Source organism: Cnephaeus nilssonii (assembly GCF_951640355.1).
Source record: "Cnephaeus nilssonii genome assembly, chromosome: 14".
In the NCBI taxonomy this organism is placed as follows: Eukaryota; Metazoa; Chordata; class Mammalia; order Chiroptera; family Vespertilionidae; genus Cnephaeus; species Cnephaeus nilssonii.
The window spans coordinates 60,092,454-60,118,796 of record NC_137085.1 but is presented as its reverse complement, the minus strand read 5'-3'; the positions used below and the strand labels follow the sequence as shown (position 1 = coordinate 60,118,796).

Below are 26,343 nucleotides of genomic sequence, written 5' to 3'. Positions count from 1 at the left end.
TGCTTTAAAATAAATTTGGTGTGGGTGGCATGATAAAACAAGTAAGCGTATTAGTTTTCTAGGTCTGCCAAAGCAAACTGGGTGGCTTAAATTGAGATTTATTTTCTCTGCAGACAATAAGTTCTGGAGGCTAGAAACCAGCCTCAAGGTGTTGGCAAGAACCATGTTCTCTGAAGCCACTAGACGAAGATCCTTCTTGCCTCTTCTAGCTTCTGGTAGCCCCAGGTGTTCTTTGGCTTGTGGCAGCATAACGCCATACTTTCTCTGCCTTCCTCTTCACATGACGTTCTCCCCCGTGTGTCTCTGCACTTTCTTATAAGGACACCAGTCATGTAGATCAAGGGCCCGTCCTACTCTACAATGACCTCATCTTAACTGATCGTATCTGCAATGACCCTATTTCCAATAAGGTCCTGGGGTTAAAACTTCAACATATCTGTTTGGGGGACACCATTTAACTCATTAACAGTTAGTATTAAATAATTATTGAATTATTGAAGCTAACTACATTAGGTTAATCATAATTCTTTTTTATATATGTTTGAAAATTTCCATGGTAAAGAGTTATAAAAACTGCTCTTAAAGCATGTTAGAACAGATATGGGTCTGGTGATAATTCATTATATGTCACTCTGATTTGTCCATGATAATTAAACACTGGTATATTGAAAAGTATTCTAAGAGGGTAAAAAAAAAAAGTATACTAAGAGGGATATATTGATATTCTCTGGACAATACCTCAATGAGAATGATGGTAATTTTATCATAGTTAAATATCTATATGTGAACTTTTTACTTTAGAAGACCGAAATTTGCTACTACTTGGAATCTGTTCTATTTGACTTTTTTGGTAATGTTTACATATCCTTTTCTCTTCTTTAAAATCAATTTTGCAGAAGCAGAAATCTTGAATAAGAGCCTTGATGCAAAAGAATCGCCGTCTGAGTTGAAGAGATAATTTACTTATGTTGCACACTTCAGTTGAAGCAAGTTGATTTAAAAATAGACTTATAGCCCTAGCTGATTGGCTCAGTTGATTGAGCATCCTCCCATGAAATGAGAAGTCACCTGTTTGATTCCTGGTCAGGACACATGCCCGGGTTGCTGGCTTGTAGGAATTGTGCAGAAGGCAGCTGGTTGATATTTCTTTCTCACATTGGTGTTTCTCTCCCTCTCCCTTCCTCTCGCTAAAATAAATAAAAACAACAACACAAAAACAAACAAAAACACCACAGACTTATAGGGGTGGGTGGAGGTGGCAAAGTTATAGGGGGGATAAATCGTGATGGAAAAAAAAGCCAAAAAAATTTAAAAGTGCCCCCCCCCCCCATGACATTTTTCAAGGTCTAAAAAGTCTTAAATAATTCCCTTTAGCCTCTTTTAATGTTTTTAGGTAAGTGGAGTTGAAATGTGAAGTACTTGGAAAGCAAACATTAAGTTATGTGAAGCCATTTTGATTTCTTGAACAATCTTATAAGCATTAAGAAAATGGCAAAGTAGTAGTTAAATTTACTGATATAATTTCAGTTAATTAACATAAGGATGAGTAGTTTTTGATGTACATTTATTACATGGTTAACATAATAGCTATTGAATACATTGATATTTCATTTTAGGGAAATATAGAACTTTTATTATTTCTTAATAGAACATTCTGGTACTAACAAAAAAAAAAAAGAGAGAGAGAAAAATAGTGCCTTGAGCTGTGTAGTCAAAAGGACAAAGTTTAAGTTTGGAAAGCTCTCAACAGGCTTCGTGATTGATTATTCAAGTAGGTTGATGCTGAAAAATGGTTTTATGGAATAAAGTGCATGTGATATGTGAAGACTGGCGCAGAATGAATTTAGTAAAAAGGAAAAAGATGGAAGATGACTAGACACTTTTAAGGAACACTATCAAACTATAAATCCATTCATTGGGTTGTATAGCAGATTTATATTTAGTCTAATTTAGACTATGAGAATTTAATTTAACCCTACTTTTAACAGAGGAGAATGCAAATTAAAAAATTTGTGTGTTTGTTTTTTTTTGGGGGGGGGGGACGGTGAGGGCACTGTTTTGTGGGAAAGGAGCTAATTTTGATTATATTGCTTTCTTCCAGTTCCCCACAGCCTACAGAATAGTCTCAAAATAACTCGAGAAAACTGAATTTGGGGTTAAATAACTTGTTCAGTGTCACACAGCTAAGTCAGTGGTAAAGCTAGGATTTGACCATATTTTCCTTCCTTAATAAACCACAAATAACTAAAAGGCCAGGACAGTAGGAATGGGAGTCAGATGTAAGGCCTCTTGTACAAAATCCTGCCACACTCAGTCATGGTCTCTGGCCAAGAAAAGTGCTTGTCTCTAGAATCAAGTGAGTACATCCCATGGATCTATGAATCAGGAGGAATGAGTACACACTGGAAGGCAATAGCACCAACAGTACCTCTCTATCTTGCCCCAACTCTTAACCATTAAAACCATGTTCACTTGCCAGAAAACTGGCAGGGAGAGGAGAAAAGGGGAGGGAAGAGTTCTGGAAGTGGGGGCTTAATCGTTATCTTTCACTCATTTTGGGCTTCTCTAAGTTATTTGTTCAATCCCAGTTTGAAGGCCACTCTGTGAGAAGAGAAAAAAGCACATACTTGCAGTGGAAAAAAAAGCTCTTAAATTGCTATATTCCTTTATTAGTTAATACAACCAATAAGGGACTCTATAGGTATACTGGGAAACTAAATCTCTAGTCTATCTTAAGAAAACTCAGTGTCTGTAAATCCAAAATTAATGTTAGGGAGGATAGGGCATCATTGCCGGAGCCATTACTAGTTACTTAATATGTATAATTTCATCTTAATTCTTATTAAGATAGTGATTATTATACCTGTTTTGCAGATGGGCTGAAGCCAGGGAGTTTAAATGACTTGTCTTAAGATGGACTCGGAATCACCTGCGACAGATAGATTATATAGGTCTAAAATGGGGATTAGGAATCTGCATTTTAAATATGCTTTCTTGGTAATTATCACACCAAAAAGCTTAAGAGCTAACCCTAGCCAAGTTAGTTCAGTTGGTTAGAGCATCATCCTGATATGCTAAAGTTCAATCCCCAGTCTAACAGAGCCACCCCACCAGGGCAGTCAATTTTATCTAAAGGAAAAACAGGAATTCTTGAGACCTGTATAAAAGGAAACCCTATTTTTTCCTACTCTGAGTAAACTAAAATATGTTTAAGGACATTTTCCTCAATGTAAGGGAAGTGTATGCTAAAGTAAAATTCTCTTTTACATAATGTTACAGATGAGTAGTTCTTAGTGAACGTTAAATCTGCATCCTAAATTTAAAATATTTGTGGGTCCCCTATGAGACTATTTGTAAATATGTTCTACATGCTCTAGTATTGAATGAACATTCAATATTATATCACTTGGCTCTGGAACTTGCTAGATTTTTATATAAAAAAGAACCATGCCCACCCTAACCGGTTTGGCTCAGTGGATAGAGCGTTGGCCTGCAGACTGAAGGGTCCCAGGTTCGATTCCAGTCAAGGGCATGTACCTTGGTTGCGGGCACATTCCCAGTAGGGGGTGTGCAAGAGGCAGCTGATAGATGTTTCTCTCTCATCAATGTTTCTAACTCTCTATCCTCCCTTCCTCTCTGTGGCGAATCAATAAAATATATTAAAAAAACAAAAACCATGCCCTTCAAATTAAAAAAATGATTTATACCAGTAACTTTATCAACAGAAATTTATGAGATTCAGATATGAGCATTTTGTTACTGCCATTTTAATTATTAGAGTCACTAATGAAGTATTTAAAAAAGTACATCTATACCTTCAGAGTTTTCATCTGGAGCCTTTATAGTAACTTACTGCCAAAGGCTCCAAGTAGATGAGTTTAATTACTTGCATCCAGTTAGCTTCTTGCTCTTCTCAGGTAGGGGATCTTGTCATCCACATACAGCTGTAAAGTTTATTGCTTATATTTAATCTGTATACAGAGCTAATGTCTCATTTGTAAAAAGAGGTGGGAGGAGTTGATCAGAGGTTTCTTGGCTCTAAAATATGTAGATTGCTTTAAGGCAGCTGGAAAGGGACATTTTAGATCTGTTTTCTGATTTCACCATACCACAGTGCCAATCCAAATTAGGAATGTTATCCTTCCCTCAAACTAGTTAATCTAAGAATCTGATTCAGTATTATCCAATTTCCAGACAAATGCAGATGGGAAAGTGATCTTGCCCAAAAGTGACTTAACCACTATTGAGAAGTTACTTAACTTACTGGGCTTGTTTCTTCCATCTGTAAAATTAGGGGAATTATATAAAGTAATATACACTTAAAAAGCTAGGATTTTTATGATTAACACTTCTGTCAGTGGGGGGATGTAATAGGAAAGGGGGAGGATCTGTAATCATATTGCCTAGATTCAGCTCTATTAGGCCATACCAGTTTTCTCACTTATTAGAGATAAAAGTAATTTACTTCATGGATTGTGAGGATTAATAAGAAAATGCACATCAAGTATTTAAGAATACCTGGCATTTAGTAAGGGTTCAAATATGTTGCTAGGCTCCATGTCCAGTAATTTTGGAGTATGTGTGTTTGGTTGGGGCAAAAAGAATGGCTTAGTAGGTGGTATTGCTAGCTGAAACAGTAGAGTATGTGCCAGGCACCATTCTAAATGCTTTCTATGTTTTAACTGAATCCTTTTAACAATCATATTTTGTAGTGCTATTCTTATCCACATTTTATAAATGAGAAAACAAAACCCAACAGCGAAATTAAATACCTTGCCCAGTTTACAGAGCTAGTAAGTGAAGGTACTAGAAAGAATACTAACTCAGCTCAGGTGGTCTGGCTCCAGATTCAATGTTCAATCACTGTTACAGCTGCTATGAAACATCCTTAAGGTGATGGGGGGCTAAGATCACAAAATCAAACTTACCAAAGCAATACTTGTGGCCAGTCAGAATCTTTAGATTTACATATTAACCCCTTCAAATTATTTCAAATAAGACCATATTTTAAATTGCTAACAGCAAATGTTTATTTATGACTGAAGCCAAGAAGAATTTATAAATGCATTTTAATATCTTGCTGATAAAATAGTAACATTCCATCTTTGCAATCTTGCAAGGAATACAGGAAGATATTGTAAAGGCTTTGATGTGTATATCTATTATAACCAGGTAATCAGAACACACACACACATACACACACACACCACCTACTTTAGTGTTACACCATACCAACTTTTCAGAAAGGCCATCTTAAAGCTCTACTGGATAGCTGAGTAAATAGCGTCCGAGATTTAAAGAATGGGGAGTAGGGAAGAGATGGAAGTAGTAAGCAGCACACAATTCAAAGCCCACTTTTAAGCACACCACATTATGAATACTAAAAGGATGCGGGGGAGGGAGGGAAGGCAATTCAGCATTTTCAGAAAGAGCATTTGGCAACATTCAACGCATAAGGAGGCTGTGCTTGGGACCATCCACTCTCTCCAGCTTCTCAAAGTGTTTCCTGGCATTGCGAATGTTGATCAGAGTAGCTGCAGACGGGATCGACGGATCCGACATCACCACCATCACGTACGTGTTTGACGTGAAGATGTCGATGAAAGCAGCGAAGTTAGAATTTCTAACTTCCATGCTCTGGAAAGAAGCGGCCAATTTACTGCAGCTCAGCTTGAACTGCTTAATGATGTTGCTGATCTTCTCAAATCGGTGGACGTCGCGCTGCTCTTTGCATTGGTAATGGGAAATGACCAGGAACGTAGCTCTCTCGAACAGCAGAACTTCATCGGCCTCAATGATTTGGGCAAAATTCCTTAGGTTCATCTCGAGCTGCTGGACATTGGGAATCAGCTGATAGACAATACTGGACCAGGCTTTGTAGAGCGTTTCATCCCAGATGGATGTTCGAAAACAAGCGCACTCCAGTGGGCGAGACAAACGCCTCAGGTCTTCCTCTCGCTCTTTAAAAATCAGGTCACGCTGATCCTCCTGAACCAGATCCATTTTGTGCACCAGGCAGAAGATTTTGGCATCAGGAGAGTTCTGGAGGATGGCCTCCAGACACGACTGGTAATAATGCATGTCCTTTTCCAGTTCGCGGCTCTCCACGTCAAACACGTAAATCAGCACCTCGACATTACGGAAGATGTTGTCTCGCTGGCTGGTGAAGTAATTTTCCATGAAGGTGTCCTGACCGCCACAGTCCCACAGGTTCAGCACCAGGTTGCCGAGGAATCGGACGTGGGAGTGCTCCACATCGATGGTGGCACCCAGACGCCGGGTGTCGCGAGCAATATAATTTGCAAAGATAATCGACCTCATGCTGGTCTTTCCCGACCCGCTCTTCCCCATCAACAGCACCTTTTTCTTCATGGCTGTATTGGGCATCACCCGCCGGGAGCCGCCGCGGACTGGGCCTCAGGGCGCGGCCTAACTGCAGCGCGGAGGGAGGGAGGGAGCAGCCAGACGTCGCGAGGGCTCCGCAGGCTGGGCCGCGCGGCTGAGCAGGCAGGGCGGCCGAGAGAGCGGGCTGGGGTTGGCAAGGCCCGGCGGGGTGAGCTCTGCCTCGGGAGAGAGGAGCAAACGGCTGCAGCAGCTCCGGCGACCGCTCGCCTTCCGGTGAGGAAAGCCGCTGCGTCTCCGCTGCCACCCACTTCCGGCGGCGATCTCGCGAGAACTGCCGCGCTCGGCCGTCCCAGCCTCAGGAGCTTTGATCAACTGCTCTTTAAGGAAACCGAGCAGAGGCCTCGGAACAAGGAAATGGAAGGGGAACCCAGGATTCTAGAGTTCTGTTCTTCTGTCTCAGCTGGGTCTAGGGTCGCCAAGGTGTACGCTGGTGGTCGTTTGGGAGAATGCTGCCCTCTCGCGGCCAGCCCACCCCTCAAACGTGACGGCGGTGTGTCTGGGTGGTGTTAGGCCCGGGCGGGAGGCGGTGACGCGGGGGAAGGAGCTCAGCCCAGCTAGGCCTCCCCAGGTCCCTGGTTTGCTGAGAACGCGGGCGGGGCAAACGACCACTGTACAGGCGAGGAAAGCGAGCCTTCGAGAAGTTAGTGATGGCCCAGGGCTACCAGGCTGCACGGTAGTAAATTTCTGCTGGGCACTATCCCGACTCCCAGTTAGTGCTTTTTCTACTTGGAGTTCCTTTCTCACACCTGCTTTTCCGGTCATCTCAGACTTTAGGATTTATAATCAGCACTCCAAAGCTTGAGGAAACTATAGTATGGAACCTGTGCATTAGCTCAATCCTCACAATGACCCTATGAATAAATAACCCGATTTTCAAGTGAGTAAATCGAAGCTTGGAGGGGGTTAAGTAACATTGGCAAGTTATACATCTATTAAATGATGAAATGCAATTTTACCTAAGAAATATAAATAATATCTTTATATTTTTATTGATTTTTCACAGAGAGGAAGGGAGAGGGATAGACAGAAACATTGATGAGAGAGAATCATCGATCAGCTGCCTCCTGCACACCCCACACTGGGGATGTGCCCGCAACCAAGGTACATGCCCTTGACCGGAATCGAACCCAGGACCCTTCAGTCCGCAGGCTGACGCTCCATCTACTGAGCCAAACCGGCTTTGGCTAAATAATATCTTTAAGGTGTACAACATGATTTGATCATACACAGTGAAATGATCACTACAGTCAAGTTAATGAACATACCTTTGTGGTGAGAGTATCTGAAATCCACTCTTAGAAAATTTCCAGTGTTCAATACAGTATTAACTATAGGCATCATGCTGTAGGTTAGATCTCTAACTGCACCCCCCATTTCCCCACCTCCCTTACCCCTGTTAACCAGTCTACTCTTTGCTACTGTACATATAAGATTCTACCCTTAAGTGAGAACGTGCAAGCTTTTTTTCCTTTCTGTGTCAGGTTTATTTCATCCATATTGTTTACAAATGGCAGGCTCTCCTTTTTAAAGGCTGAATAATAATAATATTACATTTACTCATATAAAGCATCATTTCTCTTTTAATGTAAAAAACTTACTTTCTGTTTAAAAGTTAATACATTTGCAGTCTAAGTCACCTAGAATATTCTTTAACACCATAGTCTATAAATCAGATATTAACAGATTTTAGCTAAAATAATAGCAGAATTTCTGCTGTCCCATGGATAGGTTGAACATTTTTTATTTTTAGCATTTGAGCTACTGAAATTCTTCTAGTATTTATGTTGGATTATGGTGATGTTTCCCCCCAGTTTTATTGAGATATACAGTTGACATATAACATTGCATTCGTTTTAGGTGTACAACATAATGATTTTATATATAGCCAAATAACTACTACAATAAGATTTTTTGACCTCAACATATTTAAAATTATTTTTCTTATGATGAGAATTTTTTAGGTCTAGTCTTAGCAAATTTCAAATGTACAATGCAGTATTGTTAACTATAACCACCAAGTAGTACATTACATTCTTAAAACTTACCTTTTAGTGGAAGTTTGTACCTTTTCTTTTAATTTTATTATTATTTTTTAATTCTCACCCGAGGATATTTTTCCATTGATTTTTAGAGAGAGTGGAAGAGAGAGGGAAAGACAGAGAAACATTGATGTGAGAGAAACACATGGGTTGGTTACCTTCAGCACATGGCCTGGCAGGGCCCAGGCTGCGGAGGAGCCTGCACTGAGGTACGTGCCCTTGACTGGAATTTAATTCAGGACCCTTTGGTCCACAGGCCGATGCTTTACCCACTGAGTCAAACTGGCCAGGGTGGAAGTTTGTACCTTTTGACCATCTCCACTCATTTTACTCACTCCCCAACCTCTACCTCTGGCAATCACCAATCTGTTTTCTGTGCCAATGAGTTTTTTATTTTATTTTTTAGGTTCCACTATTAGTGTGACCATACAGTATTTGTCTTTCTCTGTCTGACTTACTTCCTTAGCATCATGCCTTCTAGATTCATCCCTGTTGTTGCAAATGGCAGGATTTCTTTCCTTTTTATGGCTGAAAAATTATGTCATATTTTCTCCATTCATTTATCTATGGACAGTTGCATTATTTCCATATCTTGACTATCCTACATAATAAAAAGGCAATATGCAAATTGCATCACTCCGCTACGCCCACGATTGGGCCGGCTGGAGGCGCGGGGGGCGGGACTCAGGGTGGCCGATTGGCTGGCGGTAGGAGCAGGGGGCGGGGACTCGACTCCCGCTCCTCCCACCGGCCGTTAGGCCAACGCTGGGGAAGGACCCATGGGGCCGACGGAAGACACTGGTGGTGGCCGATTGCGTGGCTGCTGGCAGCAGTTTTCCACCAGCACCAGTTTTCCTCTGGCCACCCGCCGATCGGAGCGCCTCCCGGATGGGAGTTCCTCTCGGGGTAGCCGATCGCGCTGGCGGGAGGCGCTCTGATCGGCGGGTGGCCAGAGGAAAACTGCTGCTGGCGGAAAACTGCTGCCGGCAGCCAGGTGAAAGTCTATTGCACGAAACTTCGTGCAACGGGTTTCTAGTCTATATATATAAAAGCCTAATATGCAAAGTGTCCCCTCGGAGTTCGACCAACCAGGAGTTCGATCACTTGCTATGACGTGTGCTGACCACCAGGGGGCAGTGCGGAATGAAGGAAGGCCTCGGTGGGTAGCTGGCAGCCATGGAAGGGAGGCCCTGGCCAGCAGCCAGCAGCTGCTAGGGACCCTACCTGTGATCATGGGATGAGGGTGTTACAATTATTTTATTAAGATAGTGATTTTGTTTTCTTTGAATATATGCCCAGAAGTGGGACTGCTGAGTCATATGGTAGTTCTATATTTAATTTTTAAAAAAGATTTTTATTGTCGAAACTATTACAGATGTCCCGTTTTATTCCCCATTGACTCTCTTCACCCCACACCAGACCCCCACCCCCATTCCTTCACTGCACTATATTTTTAATTTTTTAAGGAAACACCATATTGTTTGTCACAGAGGCTGCACCAGTTTACATTCTTACCAACAGTGCACAAGGATTAACTTTTATCCACATCCTCACCAACACGTTCTCTTATCTTTTTTTTTTTTAAAAAAATATATTTTTATTGATTTTAGAGAGGAAGGGAGAGAGAGAGAAACATCAATGATGAGAGAGAATCATTGATCAGCTGCACATCCCCTACTGGGGATCGAGCCCGCAACCCAGGCATATGCCCTTGGCCAGAATTGAATCTGGGACCCTTCAGTCCACAGGCTGATGCTCTATCCACTGAGCCAAACCGGCTAGGGCTTCTCTTATCTTTTTGATGATAGGCATTCTAACAGGTGATATATCATTGTAGTTTTTTTTTCTATAAATATGGAACGCTTCACAAATTTGCATGTCATCCTTCCGCAGGAGCCGTGCTAATCTCTGTGTCATTCTAATTTTAGTATATGTGCTGCTGAAGTGAGCACTATGATTGTAGTTTTGATTTGCCTTTCCCTGATAGTGATGTTGAACATCTTTTCATGAATCTGTTGGCCATTTGTATGTCTCCATTATAAAAATGTCTATTCAGTTTCTCTGCCCATTTTTTTATCTGATTTTTTTCTAGTGAGTTATGTATTTTGGATATTAACCTTTATCACACAAATGACTTGCAAATGTTTTCTCCCATTCAATAGGTTGCCTTTTCACTTTGTTGATGGTTTCCTTTGCTGTGAGAAGCTTTTTAGGTTGATATAGTCCCACTTGTTTATTTTTTATTTTTAGTGTCATATCCAGAAAAACATTTCCCAGTATCAAGGAGCTTTTTTCTTATGCTTTCTTCCAGGAGTTTTATGGTTTCAGGTCTTATGTTCAAGTCTTTTAATTCATCTTGAGTTGATTTTGTGTATAGTGTAATGCAGAGGTTCAATTTCATTCTTTTGCATGTGGCTGTCCAGTTTTCTCAACATCATTTATTAAAGAGACTGCTCTTTCTCCATTGTGTATTCTTGGCCTCTGTTGAAAATTAGTTGCTCATATACTCTTGGTTTTATTTTTGGACTGTCTACACTGTTCCATAAGTCTGTTTTTATGCCAGTACCATACTTGTTTGATTACTATAGCTTTGCAATATAATTTGAGATAAGAAACTGTGATGCTTTCGACTCTGTTCTTAAGATTGCTTTGGCTATTCAGGGACTTTTGAGGTCCCATGCAGATTTTAGAGTTATTTTTTTCTATTTCTATGAAAAATGTCATTAGCATTATGATAAGGATTGCATTTAATCGGTAAATGGTTTTGGGTAATACGGACATTTAAACAATATTAATTCTTCCAATCCGTGAACATAGGATATCTTTCCATTCATTTGTTTTATCTTCAGTTTCTTTCATCATTGGTTTATAGCTTTCAATGTACAGATCTTTCACCTCCTTGCTTAAATTTATTCCTAAGTATTTTATTCTTTTTGATATTATCATAAATGGGATTGTATTCTTGAGTTCCTTTTCAGATAGATTGTTGTTGGCATATAGAAGCACACTGATTTTTGTAGGTTGATTTTTTTTGTATCCTGAAATATTACTGAATTTGTTTTTTAATTCTAACAGTATTTTTTTTAGGGGGGCGTTTTATAGTTTTCTATATATAGGAGCATGTAATCTGTAAACAGTGATAATTTTACTTTTCCTTTCTAACTTGGATGCTTTTTATTTTTTTTGTCTGATTGCTTTTGCTAGTTTTTCTAGTACTATGTTGAATAGGAGTGACAAGAATGGGCAACCTTTCATTCTTCTGGATCTTAGAGAAAAAGCTTTCAGTTTTTCCCATTGATGTTAGCTGTGGTTTTTCATAAATGGCTTATATTGTTTTGAGGAAATTTTCTTTTATACCTATTTTACTGAGAGTTTTATCATGAGTGGATATTAACTTTGTCAAATGTTTTTTTTTTTCTGTATCGAGATGATCCTGTGGTTTTTATCTTTCAGTCTGTTAGTGTGGTAAATCACATTGATTTGAATACATTAAAACAACATTGCACTCCAGGGATAAATTGCAGTTGGTCATGGTATATAATCTTTTTGATGTGTTGTTAAATTTGGTTTGTTACTATTTTATTATGGACTTTTGTATCTGTTAATTTTCTTTTTTCTTTTCTTTTTGTGGTACCTATCTGGCTTTGCTATCAAGGTGATGCTGGCCTCATAAAATCAGTTTGAAACAATCCTTCAAGCAATCTTTATGCCACTGATGTTGCCAATTCATAAATATTCTGGAGGTTCTGTCCCAAAAATAATGCTTATTTCTGGCTTTCCTACTGCTGGCTCAGGATTCAGCTTTCTTATGTCAGCTAAGTGAATAGCATTCTTCCTTGTGCTTTTTGGCTTCCCCAAATTTGATGTTATTATCTCATATCCTGTCTTTGTCCTTACACTCTCATCCCATTACTCTCATTTTAGTGGAATTTTGGAGAAAGATAAATTCATGTGTTCAATCTACCACCTTTTTTGGAAATGAGAGAAATCTTGACTTAAATTATTCAAAACGAAGTGATATTCTGATAATGATACCAAGGGTTACTATTTGCAAGGAATTTTTTTAACTTAAAAATGCTTTATTGAGGTATAATTTGCACACTATAAAATCCATCTATGTATATAAGTGTATATTCCATTACTACAGCTCAGTTTTAGAATATTTCTGCCACCCCCAAAAGTTCCTGCCCTAGCTGGTTTGGCTCAGTGGATAGAGCATTGGCCTGTGAACTGAAGGGTCCCAGCTTTGATTCCGGTCAGGGGCACATACCTGGGTTGCGGGCTGGACTCCCAGAGTGGGACGTGTAGGCAGCCGATCATTGATTCTCTCTCATCATTGATGTTTCTATCTCTCTCTCCCTCTCCCTTCCTCTCTGAAATCAATAAAAATATATTAAAAAATAAAGAAGTTCCCTTGCCTTTGTTTGCCACCAGTCTCTGCTCCCACCCTGAGACCTAGGCAGTTACTGTTCTACTTTCTGTCTCTATTAATTTGCCTTCTTTAGAAATTTCATGTAAGCGGAATCATACAATATATAGTTAAAAAAATTTGCTTCTTTCTCTTAGCATAAGGTTTTTGAGGTTCATCCATATTATAGCATGTATTAACATTCCAATTATTTTTGCTGAATAGTATTCCATACACTACTGTATTTTGTTTGTTCATTCACCAGCTAATGGAAATTGGGATTATTTCCAGTTTTTATGCTATTAGGAATAATGCTTCTATGAATGTTCATGTTAAAGTTTTTGTGTGGACATATGTTTTCATATCTTTTGGGTAAATACCTATGAGTGGAATTGCTGGGTCATCTGGTAAGTATATGTTTAACTTTTTAAGAAATTGTCAAACTATTTTCTAAAGCAGCTGTACCATTTTACACTCTTATCAGCAATGTATGAGAGTTCCACTTTATTCACATCCTTGGCAACAATGTTGACTGATAGCATTCTAATGAATATGAAGGGGAGTCTCATTATGGTTGTGATTTACATATCCTTAATGATTATTAATGTCATGCATTTTGTTGGGGGTCTTGAAGACCACCCCCAGGCTCAGTGATTTGTTAGGAGGATTCAAAGGACTCAGTATGTTGTCATACTAATGGCTTTGATTTATTACAGTGAAAGGACTCATAGCAAAAGCAGCAAAGGGAAAAGGCAAATGGGGTGAAGTCTGGAGGAAAACAGCCACAGGTTTCCAAAAGTTCTTTCCCAGTGAAATCACACAGGATGTGCTTAATTCTCCCAAGCAATGAGTTGTGACAACACGTGTGAAATGTCTACAAGGAAATCTCATTAGGGACTCATGGCCCAGGGTTTTTATTGGGGGCTGGCCACACCGGCACCATTTACCTAGCATGTACCAGAATTCCAGGTTCCCAGAAGGAAAGTAGGTGGTCAGTATAAACCACATTGCTTGAACAGTTTAGGCACAGTGAGCCATTATTATCGGGGAATGGCCGGAACTCTCCCCAAATTCAAGTTCTTAGCCAAGGGCAATCCTTGCAAGCAGGGCTTTCCAAGGATAGCGGTTTCAGGCTTGCTATATTAACCCTTTTCTGCACAAGCATCTTTTCATGTGTTTATTGGCATTCATATATTTTCTTTGGTGAAATCTCTTGCTTTTTTAAAATTGGGTTGTGTTATTACGAGCTGTAAAAGTTCTTTGTATATTCTGGATACAAGTTCTTTATCAGGTAAGTGATTTGCAAGTATTTCTCCCAGTCTGTACTTACCTTTTCATTCTCTTAACAGGATCTTTTGAAGAGTAAATTATTATTAGTTTTATAGACTATGTCTAACTGTCACAAAGATTTAGTTATTTGCTTTCATCTAAATATTTTATAATTTTAGGTTTTACATTTAAGTGTGTGAAACATTTAAAAAATGTTTTTGTTTGTTTCAGAGAGAGAGAGATAGAAACATCAATGATGAGAATCATTGATCATCTGCCTCCTGCACATCCCCTACTGGGGACTGAACCCTCAACCTGGGCACATGCCCTGACTAGGAATGGAACTGTGATCTCCTGGTTCATAGGTCAATGCTCAACCACTGAGCCACACCCACTGGGCAGTGTGTGATGAATTTTTTAGTTAATTTTTGTATGAAGTGATGTCATGGTATAAGTTTTCTTTTTTCCCTGCATATGGATGTCCAATTATCTCAGCATTATTGAAAGACCATCCTTTCCTCATTGAATGGCCTTGTTACCTTTTTTGGAAATCAGTAGACCATAACTGTAAGAGTTATGAACTCTCCATTCTGTTCCTTGATTTATATGTCTTTCATTAGTCAATATCATACTGTCTTGATTAACTTAGTTATAATTTTGATGATGTACAGAAATTGGGTATTTTAAATCCTCTTTGTTCTTTTTCAGAATTATCTGGCTATTCTAGGTCCTTTGACTTTCTATATAAAATTTTAGAATAAGCATGCCAATTTCTATTTTAAACGTCTGCAGGGATTTTGATAGGTATCGCATTGAATCTATAAATCAGTTTGGGGAGAATCTCCTTTTTAACAATATTGCATATTTTGATCTATGCACATGATATCTCTCGCAATTCATTTAGATCTGAATTTATCTCAGCAATGGTTTGTAGCTTTCACAATAAAAGTCTTGCACTTATAGGGTTAAATTTATTTCCACATGTTTTAATCATTTTGATGCTATTGTGAATCAAATTGTTTTATTAATGTAAATTTTGGATTGTTTGTTGCTAGTATATAGAAATTCAATTGATCTTATCTCCTGCAGCCTTGCTTAACTTGTTTCTTATAGCTTTAAAAAAAAAAGAATTTTTAGGATTTTTTACATATAGGATCATGTCATCTGCAAATACAGTTTAGTATTTTCTACATAGAGTGTTATGTTATCTGTAAATGCAGTTTTACTTTTTCCTTTTTAATCTGGATGACTTTAATTTTTGTTTTTTACTCGACTGGTGATAACCTCCAGTAGGGTGCTGAGTAGAAATGGTGAGAAAAGACATCTGGTCTATTTCCTTACATCAGGAGAGAAGCCTTCAGTCTTATTACTAAGCATGATGGCAATTGTAGTTTTTTTGTTAATGCCTTTTTCAGGTTGAGGAAATTCCCCTCTTTTATTAATTTCTTGAGGATTTTTATCAAGAATGAGCACTGGATTGTGTCAAATGCCTTTTCTATATCTATTGAGAAGATGAAATATCTGTTGTCTTTTATTCTATTGGTGTGGTGTATTACATTAATTGATCTTCCAATGTCAAAACAACCTTGTATTCCTGGGATAAACCTCTCTTGGTCATGGCATATAATCCTTCTTATATGTTGTTGGTTTCAGTTTACTAGTATTTAAAAAGGATTTTTATATTTATATTCATGAGAGATATTGATCTGTAGTTTTTGTGTGACAATTTTGTCTGGTTTTGGAATTCATTCTTGCCTCATAGGATGAATTGGGAAGTTTTCCTTCTCTATTTTCTGAAAGAGTATGCATAGGATTGGTATTATTTATTCCTCAAATATTTGATAGGATTCACTTGTTCCTTATTTTTCCTTCTTGATACAATAGTTTATAGTTATACACTTTGGCAATATTTTGGTCATCTGCTTCTCCCTCTAGATTAAGTTGCATGAGGGCACTGTCCTTGTCTCCATCCTTCAGTACCCTGGCTCCTCTGAGGGTGTTTGTGGAATAAATGAATGGTCAAATGGTAGAGGTCCAGTTTGTGTATTATGATGGGCTAGTCTTCGGTTGGTGCCAATGAAGTTTAGCAATCTAAAATATAGTTAAGGATGCTAAAAAGACAGTGTTTTGCTAAAGTGCTTTATGCTGAGAGGAGTAACTATAGATTTTCAACAATTTTCTACAAAGAGTAGATTTTCGGATAGTATATAGCAATGAGTTTGGGGTTGGGTAGGTTATAAGGCCACAGAATAAAAATGGTGTAGTTTCACAGAGTATAAATTTTATGAAAAGATTTTGGGGAAAATAGTAAATAAAGATGGCCATATAGAGAAGTAAATGTAAAATTTTAAGATCAAATACTATTTGTAGTGGTCTTTAAGATCTCCAGCTTACCTATTTATTCTTTCTTTGTCTTTTTTCTTGGGTGGAACAGTTTGAAAAGAAAGACCTGGGGAAGTCTGAATCCCAGCTCTCATATTTAATAGCTATATCATCTTTTTTATGTTTTGTTTTTGTTAATTCTCATCCAAGAATATTTTTTTTCCCCATTGATTTTTTAGAGACAGTGGAAAGGGCAGAAAGAGAGAGAGAGAAACATCTATATGAAAGAGACACATTGATTGGTTGCCTCCTACACAAGCCCCAACTGGGGCCAGGGATTGAACCTGAAACCCAGGTATGTGCCCTTGACTGGGAATTGAACCCAAGACCCTTCAGTGCATGGGTTGACACTCTAACCACTCTAACACTGGCTAGGGCTAGCTATGTCATCTTGAGTGAGTTTACCTCCTAGGTTCAGTGTTCTTACTTGTAATATGGGTCTGATAGATTTATGTTAATTTTAAGAGAGCTTATGGGAAAGTAGCAGAGTATATAATGCATAGCAAGTGACATTAAATTTTATATAGGTAAGGACACTTTGGAACAGAGAGAGGTGTTTAAATGAGTTAGAGTTGGCTAGAACTAAAAAAACATGGGCAGTAAGTGTAACGAGGGTGGCAGGGGGAGTTGTCCTGCCTAGCACCAGCTCTACAGAAATACCCATGATAAATTAGTGTTGAGGCTTATCTATCCACACCACCTTTGTCTTTCGAAATCTCCACCCTCTGTTGAGGGCAGGGATGAGAGAAGTTGGGAGTCTCATGGGTTGTTGACAAGGCTGCTATCCACAAGAGCAGTTTGATTGGGGGTGGTTCTCATCAAAGTCTAGGGGCATGAATAGGACATCCTTCTTCTGGAAGATTCATGGAGAATGTTTAGTCAGCTGCCAAGAGAAGGCTGGTGCTCAGTACTGTAGTTCCTCTGTAAGGGCCATGTGACTGATGCTCCCTGGCAGTGGGTAGAACTGTATTCATGCTTTGCCTTGCCTTCCACTAGCTCCCACCTCGCCATCTTGTCCACCAGGTTTCCATCCTCCCCTTTAGGCAAGGAGCAGCTTCACTCTCCACTGTTCTTTTCTTTTTTTTTAATTCTCACCCAAGGATATTTTTCCATTGATTTTTAGAGAGAGTGGAAGAGAGAGAGGGAAGACAGAAATATCTATGTGAGAGAAACACATTGATTGGTTGCCTCCTGCACACGCCCCAACCAGGGCTGGGGAGGATCCTGCAACCTAGTTATGTGCCCTTGACTGGAATCGAACCTGGGACCCATTGCTCCGAAGGTCAATGCTCTATCCACTGAGCCAAACCGGCTAGGGCCCCTCCTCTGTTCTTAAGAACAATCAGTAAGCTTGCTCCCCCTCTGATCCAGCTTTTTTACTTTCTCCAGTTGGGGTTGGCAAACGTTTTCTGTAAAAAGTCATATAGTAAACATTTTAGCTTTTGAGGGCCAACAAGCAAATTCAGGAATATTTTCACAAATTCTTGACAAGATTCAAAATTTTATTTATGAATACTGAAATTTGAATTTTATTATTTCATTTGTCATGTAATATCCTTTTAATGCTTTTCAACCATTAAAAAACATACAAACCATTATTAGCTTGCTGGCCAAACAAAAACAGGTGGCCTGCTGAAATTGGCCTGCAGGCAATGGTTTGCTGACCTCTGTTCTGCAGCCTAACATGGAAGAACCACCCACCCCCCCAATAACCTCTGAATATTAAGTATCCTGAAGTCTAATAATCCTCCGACTGACACACTCTTTCACTAAAACGAAAGGGAAGCATTAGGAAGCGTGGGAAAGAAAAATAAGCATAAGGATGATCAATACTTTAAGCTCCCATTTCCTATAACGAGGAAGTCATAATGTTTAATTCCACACAACCTACCAGAGCAGTGTAAGCGAGGGTCCCAGACTAGAGATTTGGAAGCTGGAGGCTTCCGGGAGGATCTGGTAAGCTGCAATATTCTAGGGGAAGGCTCCTTAGAGAGGGCAAAGGAATCTTAAAAGCCGTGTTTCTTAAAGTGTGGTTTTTGTCGCAGCAGCATCAATAGCACTTGTTAGCTTGTTAGATACAAAGTTCTCCTCCTACCCCAGACCTACTGAATCAGAAGCTCAGCGGTGAGCCCTGGCAATCTTATTTTTATCAAGCCAGCTGATTCTGATGCACAACTAAAACTTAACCACGGTCCCTCTGTCCCATCATGGTTAGCACCTGGAGAAGTGATTGAACACCCTACCCAGAAAGCGAAGGCCAGGTGCCCTGAAACGCTTTGTTCTCTAGAGTGCGAGGTCTACGGGTGGAGCCAAAGGCATTGATTTCCGCAAGAAAGACCTGGAAATAGTATTTAAGGCCAGCCTTCCGGAAGTCAAGGGATGCCTTTCTCTGAGAAAGGACGCTATGGTCCTTAGAGCTAGAAAATGCCACCCAATGTGGTGGCAGCCCTTGGGCACAAGCGACCACGGCATTTGCTGACTTGCTCACCCACGAGCTTCCCAAAGTCGGCCGTCTTTCACTTTTCTTCAGGTTTCTCCAAGTTCCAACGAGCCTTTGTCCTGGGCCTGCCAGCCGAGGCGCTGGGAGCTTTCTGACCTCACAGACGGCCCCTGTGCCATCATGGCCACCAGAGGCGAGCCTCCTGGCCCCGGTGACGTCACAGAGGCCCCGCGGGTCCCGTGCTGCGGCTTCCAGGGCCGGGCCAGCCGCTCCGGGCGCAGTTGGGCCTGCAGAGGCCGGCGGCTAGGTGCATGCACGGGGAGCTCACGGGGCTGGCGCTGCCCACGCTCCGTGCTTCTCTCGCGTAAGGCCAGCTCAGGAAAGGGAACAGACAACCGGATTTTGCAAAAAGGCCATTTGCGTTTTCTTTGGCGTAAATATCCAGAACCTTTGCCAAGGCCCTCGAGACCTTGTGCACCCCCGTCCAGGCGGTTGGGGTCTCCGAGGCGGCGACGGCGGGGTATGCTCTGCGCAGACGTTCAGGCCTCCGGATGGCCCCGATGAAGAGGAAGTGCATCTGCGACCTGTGCTCCTGCGGGTAAGGTGACCGCGTCCGGGCCGAGGGCCCTGGAGCCTGAATTTTCTGACAGCGAAGCTAGGCTGAGCGCTGACCCTGTGCTGCTGCATCAGGCAGCATCGCGGTGGATTCATCCACGTGTCAGCCTGTCCTGGGCGGCGGTGTTGTGAGCCAGCATTCGTGCACCCCGTTTCATCAGTCTGGTGAGGGTGGCCGTCAGGCCGCTCCCACTGTTCCTCTCTCCGGAGCTGCGCGGAGGTTGCAAAGGGTCCCAGCCCCTGCCCCTGCCCGCAGCCCAGGAAGTAGCGGACAAGGCTAGGAACCCCCTGGCCAGCTGGGGATGAGTCTTGCTCCTTTTGTTGGGCTTTTGGAAGGGGATGGGATGGGATGGGGAAGAGGAGTCCTTTATTGTAACAGAGCTTCTTACTCAGAAATGATTGCTCCTTTGTCAGAGAGGTGTAAGGTGTTTGTAAAACTTGTTCCCACGATGGCGTAGCATGGAATAAGAGTCAGGAACAGAAATTATTTTTGCACTTTCTTGTCCTGGCCCTGCTGGGTGTCTCTCCTGGTCCACTGTCCTTGAGGACCAGGCCTGGGTGAAGCTGGGCCAAGGCAGGTGGTCCCAGGGACACGTCCTGGGGTTTTGTCACTGTTCTGTAGCTGGCTTCCCGCCTGTGTCTCAGCGTCTGAGATGCCCCCCACCTGCTTTTCAGGACATCTGGGAGCTGCTGGTCTGGGGACAGATCAGAGTGGGCGCTGGGGTCAGCTCCCCTGGCTGTTAGTAACTGTGGGGTCTTGGGCAGGCAACTGAACTTCTCTAGGATTCTCTAAGCATTAAAGGAGTTAATGTACATGGGGCTCCTGCTAATGGATTGTGTTTACTATATGTCAGCATCTTGAAATCTGCAAAAATTGCTTGTTAACTGTAGTGTGTTACATGAATATAAACAATCGCACCAGCAATCAGGAGAATGAAAGGGCACTCAATACTGGGCTAGAAACCGCGCTAATTTCTGGAAGCCCTGGATGGTTCTCAACTCTGGCTGCTCCCGAGAGTCACCTGGGGGAGCTTTAAACTGCAATCTGTTGCCCAGGTGGTTAAATCATCCTCTCTGAGGGTGGGGCCAATCGTCAGTCTTCAGCTGATTCTGACCACTCCCCAGGAGTGGGAACCGCTGAACTAGCTCACATTACAAGCACGGGTCTTGCTTTTCAGTTTTGTTAGGTGGGACCAGCACCGTGTTTTAGTCTAGGGCTAATTTCCCACACCATGGAAGCCAAACCTCGAAGGCTCACCCTCCTCTGGGGCCCCTTGCATCATCTCCTGCCTCCTTGAGGTATTCAGACTGGGTTTACCTTGCACGGTTGTAGGCACTGAGACTGAAGTACATGGCATCGTCTCCATTTCTGCACAGCTGACAATCTAGTGAGGAAGGCAGAGGTCCAGGCCTGTGTCCCTGTAGGAAGGTATACTTACTTCTCTGGATGTTCCTCCCCAACTCGGCCCCTCTTTCCTCCCTGGAAAGGGGCTGTTTGCCACCAGAGGCAGTCTGTCCTCAGGCCTCTTCGCCTTTCCTTCCTCCTCCTCCTGGGTCTACCCCTCTGCTCCGTGGTTTCAGTAAGCAGTTTGGTTTGACTCTCACATCCACCAGCCTCTATTTTTATTTTTCACTCTCATTTCACTTCTGAAAGTGCTTGTTGATCCATCTGACTATCTCATTAAGCTCATCAACAACCTTCATTCACCTGTCCCACTCCCCCCAGTTATCTGCCTCTTCACTGGTGCCAACCATCTTCCACCCAGGGTTTAAAGATTCGAGTCATCTCTTACCTTTCCTCATCTCCAACATTTACTCTTTTCCATAGTCTGGTCCCCTCCTCCTTTGAAATCTTTCAGTTGTGCCCCCCCCCCCCCCCCCCCGCCCACCCACATCTCCATTGGTCCCTTCCTGGGTCTCTCAGTTTTATGTTTGGAAACTGGTTCTAACTTTCTGACTTTCCCGTGAGTCCCTTACATACAACTACCCCTCAAGTCAGACTGGGCTTCCTGGGGTCCCCTGAGCAAACCTGATGACCTCCCACCTCTGTTCCTTGTCCTTGCTGCCCTTTCTCTAAAATGCCCGTGTCCCCTCCTTCTGCTGCATGCCTTTTTAAGGCCCTCTTTCAGTCACAAATCTCCCACTAACCCAGACCTGTAGCTCCCCATCAGAGGGGTCCCCGCTCCCTGTGTTCTTGGCTCTAGTTCCGTGTCTACATGCTGTCGCTCCCATTTGATTGTATTCTCCTGGAAAGCAGAGACGGTATTTTCCGCTCTTGTGTGTGTGCTGCAGAATACACACTGGTCTCCATATAGTAGTCAAAACACATCTTTTTGAATGAATAGGTTTTTGTTTGTGAAGGTGATAATATCAGAATGGATTAGGGAGGCAAGGTCTGTAACTGTCCTGTCCCGTAGGGTAGCCACTAGTCTCATGTGGTAAATTTATCTAAATTAATTAAAATAAAAAAATTGAAATGCTAATTCCTTGGTCACACTGGTTACATTTCAAGTGTTCAGTGTGTGTAGTGGTTACCCTACTGGACAGTACAGACGGGGAACATTTCCATCATTGCAGAAAGTCACACTGATGGAGAGTCTCATTATTTGGAAATCTTCGTTGTCCTCACCCCCCAATCTAATCTGCTCTGAGGTGGGTTGGGATGGAATGAAAGGAATTTTATTGGTGTTTTCTAAGCTCCAGAAGTCGATGATTTTTGACTTTTCCAGCCTGAGGGAAAGCATGGGAAAGAAGTCTGCTTGTCAGAAGAGAGAGCCCTGCAGTGGGAGAGGGGAGACTTGGGGTTTCTGAGTGAGTCTGTTGATCTCTGGGCTTCAGTTCCTGCAATGAACTGAAAACTAATGGAGGCTCTTGGGGCTGCCAGGGAGGGAGGGAAGCCCACATCTCTTCCTCTTATCACCCATCTTTCTCCTAAAGCTTTGTTTGAGCAAAGAGTTCTTTAATGTATTTCCAACTTTAATTTTGAAGGCTTTGTTGTTAGTGGGGACGCTGGGGATGCACAGAAAGCTTGGATAAGGTAGGAAGGCTTCCTTCTTTCTGTAGGAGCAGCTGTCACTCTGGGAACCCTTAGTGCTTCTGGAGCAAGTTTTTACTTTTGGCCACAAGATGGCAGCCTTTCCCCAACCAATTCTCTTAAACCCGACCATCCTAAATGGAAACAAAACAAAACACACACAACCCGCCCCCCCCACCCCCCCACCCCCCCAAAAAATAAATAAACGACCCTTGGAGTTCTGGATTTTCCTTTAATCTTTTATAGATTTACCTTATTAAGTTTTCTAAAATGAGCAATTAGTCAGTGTTTAGGGCCCAGAAGAACTCAGGAAGTGGTATACCTTGAGGAGTAGATCACAGATTACAAAGTGAAGATGTTTCAAATATGTGAATCTAAAGATTCCAACCACTCATAAAAATTTTTAATGAGCTTTGCTGGCTTAAAAAAACCAGACTTTTTTTTTTTTTTTTTTTTACTGTATCAAGTTCAAGGCTCCCTCCACAACAACACTCCACTTGACAATCAAAATCTGGCAATTGAAAATTTACCAAAAATGTTATAATCTCTTTTCAATACAATCAGAGCCAATGAGCAAAACTATTCATGAGTTGTAGAAATATGGTAAAGTGAGCAGTTTTTAAAAAATCAAACTCTACCACTTAATTATCTTGACACAAGAGCTACATTGGTGGTTTGGAGTGACCCTACTTTTGTATGAGAGAGAATAATATTTCCAATTATATCTGAATACCACCAGCATTTCCTATTACTGAAAAATGCCACCCTTCACAGTTTTCAGTATTATACCACCGTACATTTCTGTAGTGTCTTGAAAAATTTAAAAGCACTTTCTCACATATTATTATCTTACTGGGGGGTCCCTCAACATGGGGAAGCATTACTTAGTTTGGAAATTTGATTCTTTAATCTTAGCCTCCATTTTTCCCGGGGGATGTTTTCTGTTTACTGAGATGTTCTTGTCCCAAATTACTAACTTGGAAATGAGGGGAGGTTTTTGGGGGAGCTGTAGATAAGTGAACTGTTAATCAGCTTTTAAAGCTGAAAGGGATCTTAGTGGCCTTTAGTGCTTTTATTTTACAGATAAGGAAATTAAAGTATTGAGATTCATTTTAATACACAGGAACACATTTTGTTAAGATTTAGGCACGATTTAGGTCAATCAATTAAATTTCATTTTTCTCCTGTGTATCAGACACTGGGCTGGATCTTACAATTTATAGTCTGTGGTCTGGTTTCTAGTCACACGGGGCCAGTTTTGACTACAGATTACAATATGAAGGTTCTCCTCCAATCGATCAATAGTATCTGATGTAAGAAAAAAAGTATGACTCTAAAAGCCTTTTAATAAGGTAATATAAGTGGCAAATCTCTCCCCTGAGATTAAAATGTAGCAACACTCCCCCCCTTTTTTTTTTTTTTTTGGAAATTCTTGTGGAAAAAAAAAGTAGTTAATCAAGGGATTGATATAGCTTACTTTTATATCTGATTATTTTACGGCGAGCAGTGCACTATTTTAAAGACTTTATGCAATCTTGCAGGAAATTCCAGGACTGGCTAATGTATCATGAAATATTTATGTAGCATTGGTAGTATGCACAGCATTTCATAAAAAGGTAGTCCCATAGAGGACTTGCAAATTGCTGAAAAGGATGTGGATTTGGCCCCTTCACAGTGCTTGGGGAGGAAGGTGATCTCAGGGGCAGCCATGTATCTGCAACTTAAATCAGTTATGTTAACCAGGGAGGGACTTGTTATTTTAATTTTGGAAAATATTTTCTTCACATTGATGGAAATTTCCTTAACCTTAGATTTTATTTTCTTAGAGTCTCTGTTACAAATTAAGAGGAAGGAAAAAAATCGAGGAATTGGTTTGATATTACATGTTTCAAGAAGAATTCTTGTTTTTAATTTAAATAAAATTGACTTCATAAATTCTGATTAAGGAAAAAAAAAAAAAAGCACAGCTTTTAAATAGATGCTTGCTGGTGACTTTTTTATCTTTAGCAGATTCCAGAGAGAGAAGCCGAGGGGAAGAGAGAATCCCTTTCACTTTAACATTGAATATAGTTGTAGAATTTGTGTTTGTTACATTACATCTCCTTAAAAATGATTGCATTTTTGTGATATGAATCAATGTTCAATTGTTCATATATGCCTTTCATCTAATGAGTATGTTGTGTGTATAATTAAATTTCAGATATTATAAAATTACAGAGAACAACTTAGTAGTAATTGAAATTACTGTAGTTAAAATGACCTACAGTAGGTCCTCAGGTTACGTTGGAGATCTGTTCCTACGGCGTGACATAAGGCGATTTTCGCTGTAGTCGGAACCCACCTACATAAGCACCTACGTCACTCACATGGAGCACATGCACAGCAGTAGTGAAGTGACACAGTAACAAAAATTTAAAAGAAAGATAACAATTCCTGACCTTTACTTGTGGTAAATAAATAATAAAAAACACAAAGCACATGTGTACATACGTCGAAATGACGGAACTTTTTTTTTTTTAATAAACGGGAGATGGAGATGTAACCACGAAATGATGTACGTCCAGTCCGACGTAACCCGAGGACTGCCTGTACTCAATCTTATAGTCTGTAAATTGATCAGTTTAGAATACCCCTGCTCTAATTGCATCTTCCCTCCACTGGTACTAAAATATTTTCGATGGGCCTTCAGGTGATTTATCGTTTACTTGGATGGGGACATGTCTCATGGGGGAAAGGTACTAAGCTTCAAAGGAATGAGACCAATAAAATAAGTGATGTTGGATTTCAGAGGTGGGAGAGATCACTGTGGGAGCGGGGAGCAGGGAGCGCTGTAGGAGGGGACATGACATGCTTGGGGTGATCAGGAAAGTGAGTGCTAGAGTCAGACTGCCCAGTTCCAGATCCTGGCTTGGCCACATTTTAACTGTGTGAACTTGTGCAAGTCATTGAGTCTTTCTGTGAAACAGATAAGAACAATACCTTGTTCTTCGGGTAGGCGTGAGGATTAGGTGGGAGAGGAGGAGAGATCTGGCCTTTACGGTGAACTCTGAAGGGAAAGCTTATGCTGGGGGCAGGGTTGTCCATACCTGCTGCAGGGGCCCATACCAGCTGCCGGTGGTCTTAGAGACATGGAGACAGCACATCCACATGGGCTCTTGAGCCTGAAGAGGGAGCTCATGCCAGAAGCTCCATGGAGGCAAATTGCATGGGGGCCCTTAAATATCCCCGAATGTGAACTCTGAATTTGAGTAGGCAAAATAAGATAGATAAAACAGACTTCTTCCCAAAAGAAGTAGCATTTCTCTTTTTTTCTGTTAAAATAAATATACACTATCCGAATTAGGCCAACTTAAGTCTGTTAGTCAATTAGAACTTCTGAATGGATTTGTAGTTTGTTAGTACTTCCTTAAAAGTATCTAATTTTTATTCCATTCTTATAATTTTTCTTTCTTTTTAAAAAATATACTTAAAATTTTTTTAATTGATTTCAGAGAGGAAGAAAGAGGGAGAGAGAGAGAGAGAGAAACATCAGTGATGGGAGAGAATCATTGATTGGCTGCCTCCTGCACGCCCCCTACTGGGGATCAAGCCCACAACCCAGGCATGTGTCCTTGACCGGAATCAAACCTGGGACCCTTCAGTCTGCAGGGCCAACGCTCTATCCACTGAGCAAAACCAGCTAGGGCTAAATATACTTTTCAGAGAGGGAGGGAGGGAGGGGGGGGAAAGAGAGAGAGAGAGAGAGAGAGAG

At 41.1% G+C, this 26,343-nt stretch overlaps 3 protein-coding genes across 5 annotated transcripts in view; 2 read left to right on the top strand and 1 right to left on the bottom strand.

Annotated features, from left to right (window-relative positions):
* The window catches only part of HAUS6 (HAUS augmin like complex subunit 6), a 43,238-nt gene extending 38,302 nt beyond the window's left edge, over positions 1-4,936 (top strand). For all 3 annotated transcript variants that reach the window (XM_079790682.1, XM_079790680.1, XM_079790681.1), the window contains one exon: positions 897-4,936. In XM_079790682.1, coding sequence (XP_079646808.1) covers positions 897-958 — 62 coding nt within the window. In that variant the 3' untranslated portion in view covers positions 959-4,936. The remainder of the gene's footprint in view (positions 1-896) is intronic.
* Positions 4,937-5,052: 116 nt separating this feature from the next.
* On the bottom strand, positions 5,053-6,747 carry RRAGA (Ras related GTP binding A). Its single transcript, XM_079790688.1, has one exon. It carries the CDS (start codon positions 6,385-6,387, stop codon positions 5,446-5,448), a length of 942 nt encoding a protein of 313 aa, XP_079646814.1. The 5' UTR covers positions 6,388-6,747; the 3' UTR covers positions 5,053-5,445.
* A 12,645-nt stretch (positions 6,748-19,392) lies between these two features.
* Positions 19,393-26,343, top strand: part of SAXO1 (stabilizer of axonemal microtubules 1) — a gene marked incomplete at its 3' end in the record, with an annotated part of 75,262 nt that continues 68,311 nt past the window's right edge. Inside the window, exon 1 of the mRNA XM_079789536.1 lies at positions 19,393-19,541. Within this exon, the coding sequence (XP_079645662.1) occupies positions 19,495-19,541 (47 nt within the window). The 5' untranslated portion in view covers positions 19,393-19,494. The remainder of the gene's footprint in view (positions 19,542-26,343) is intronic.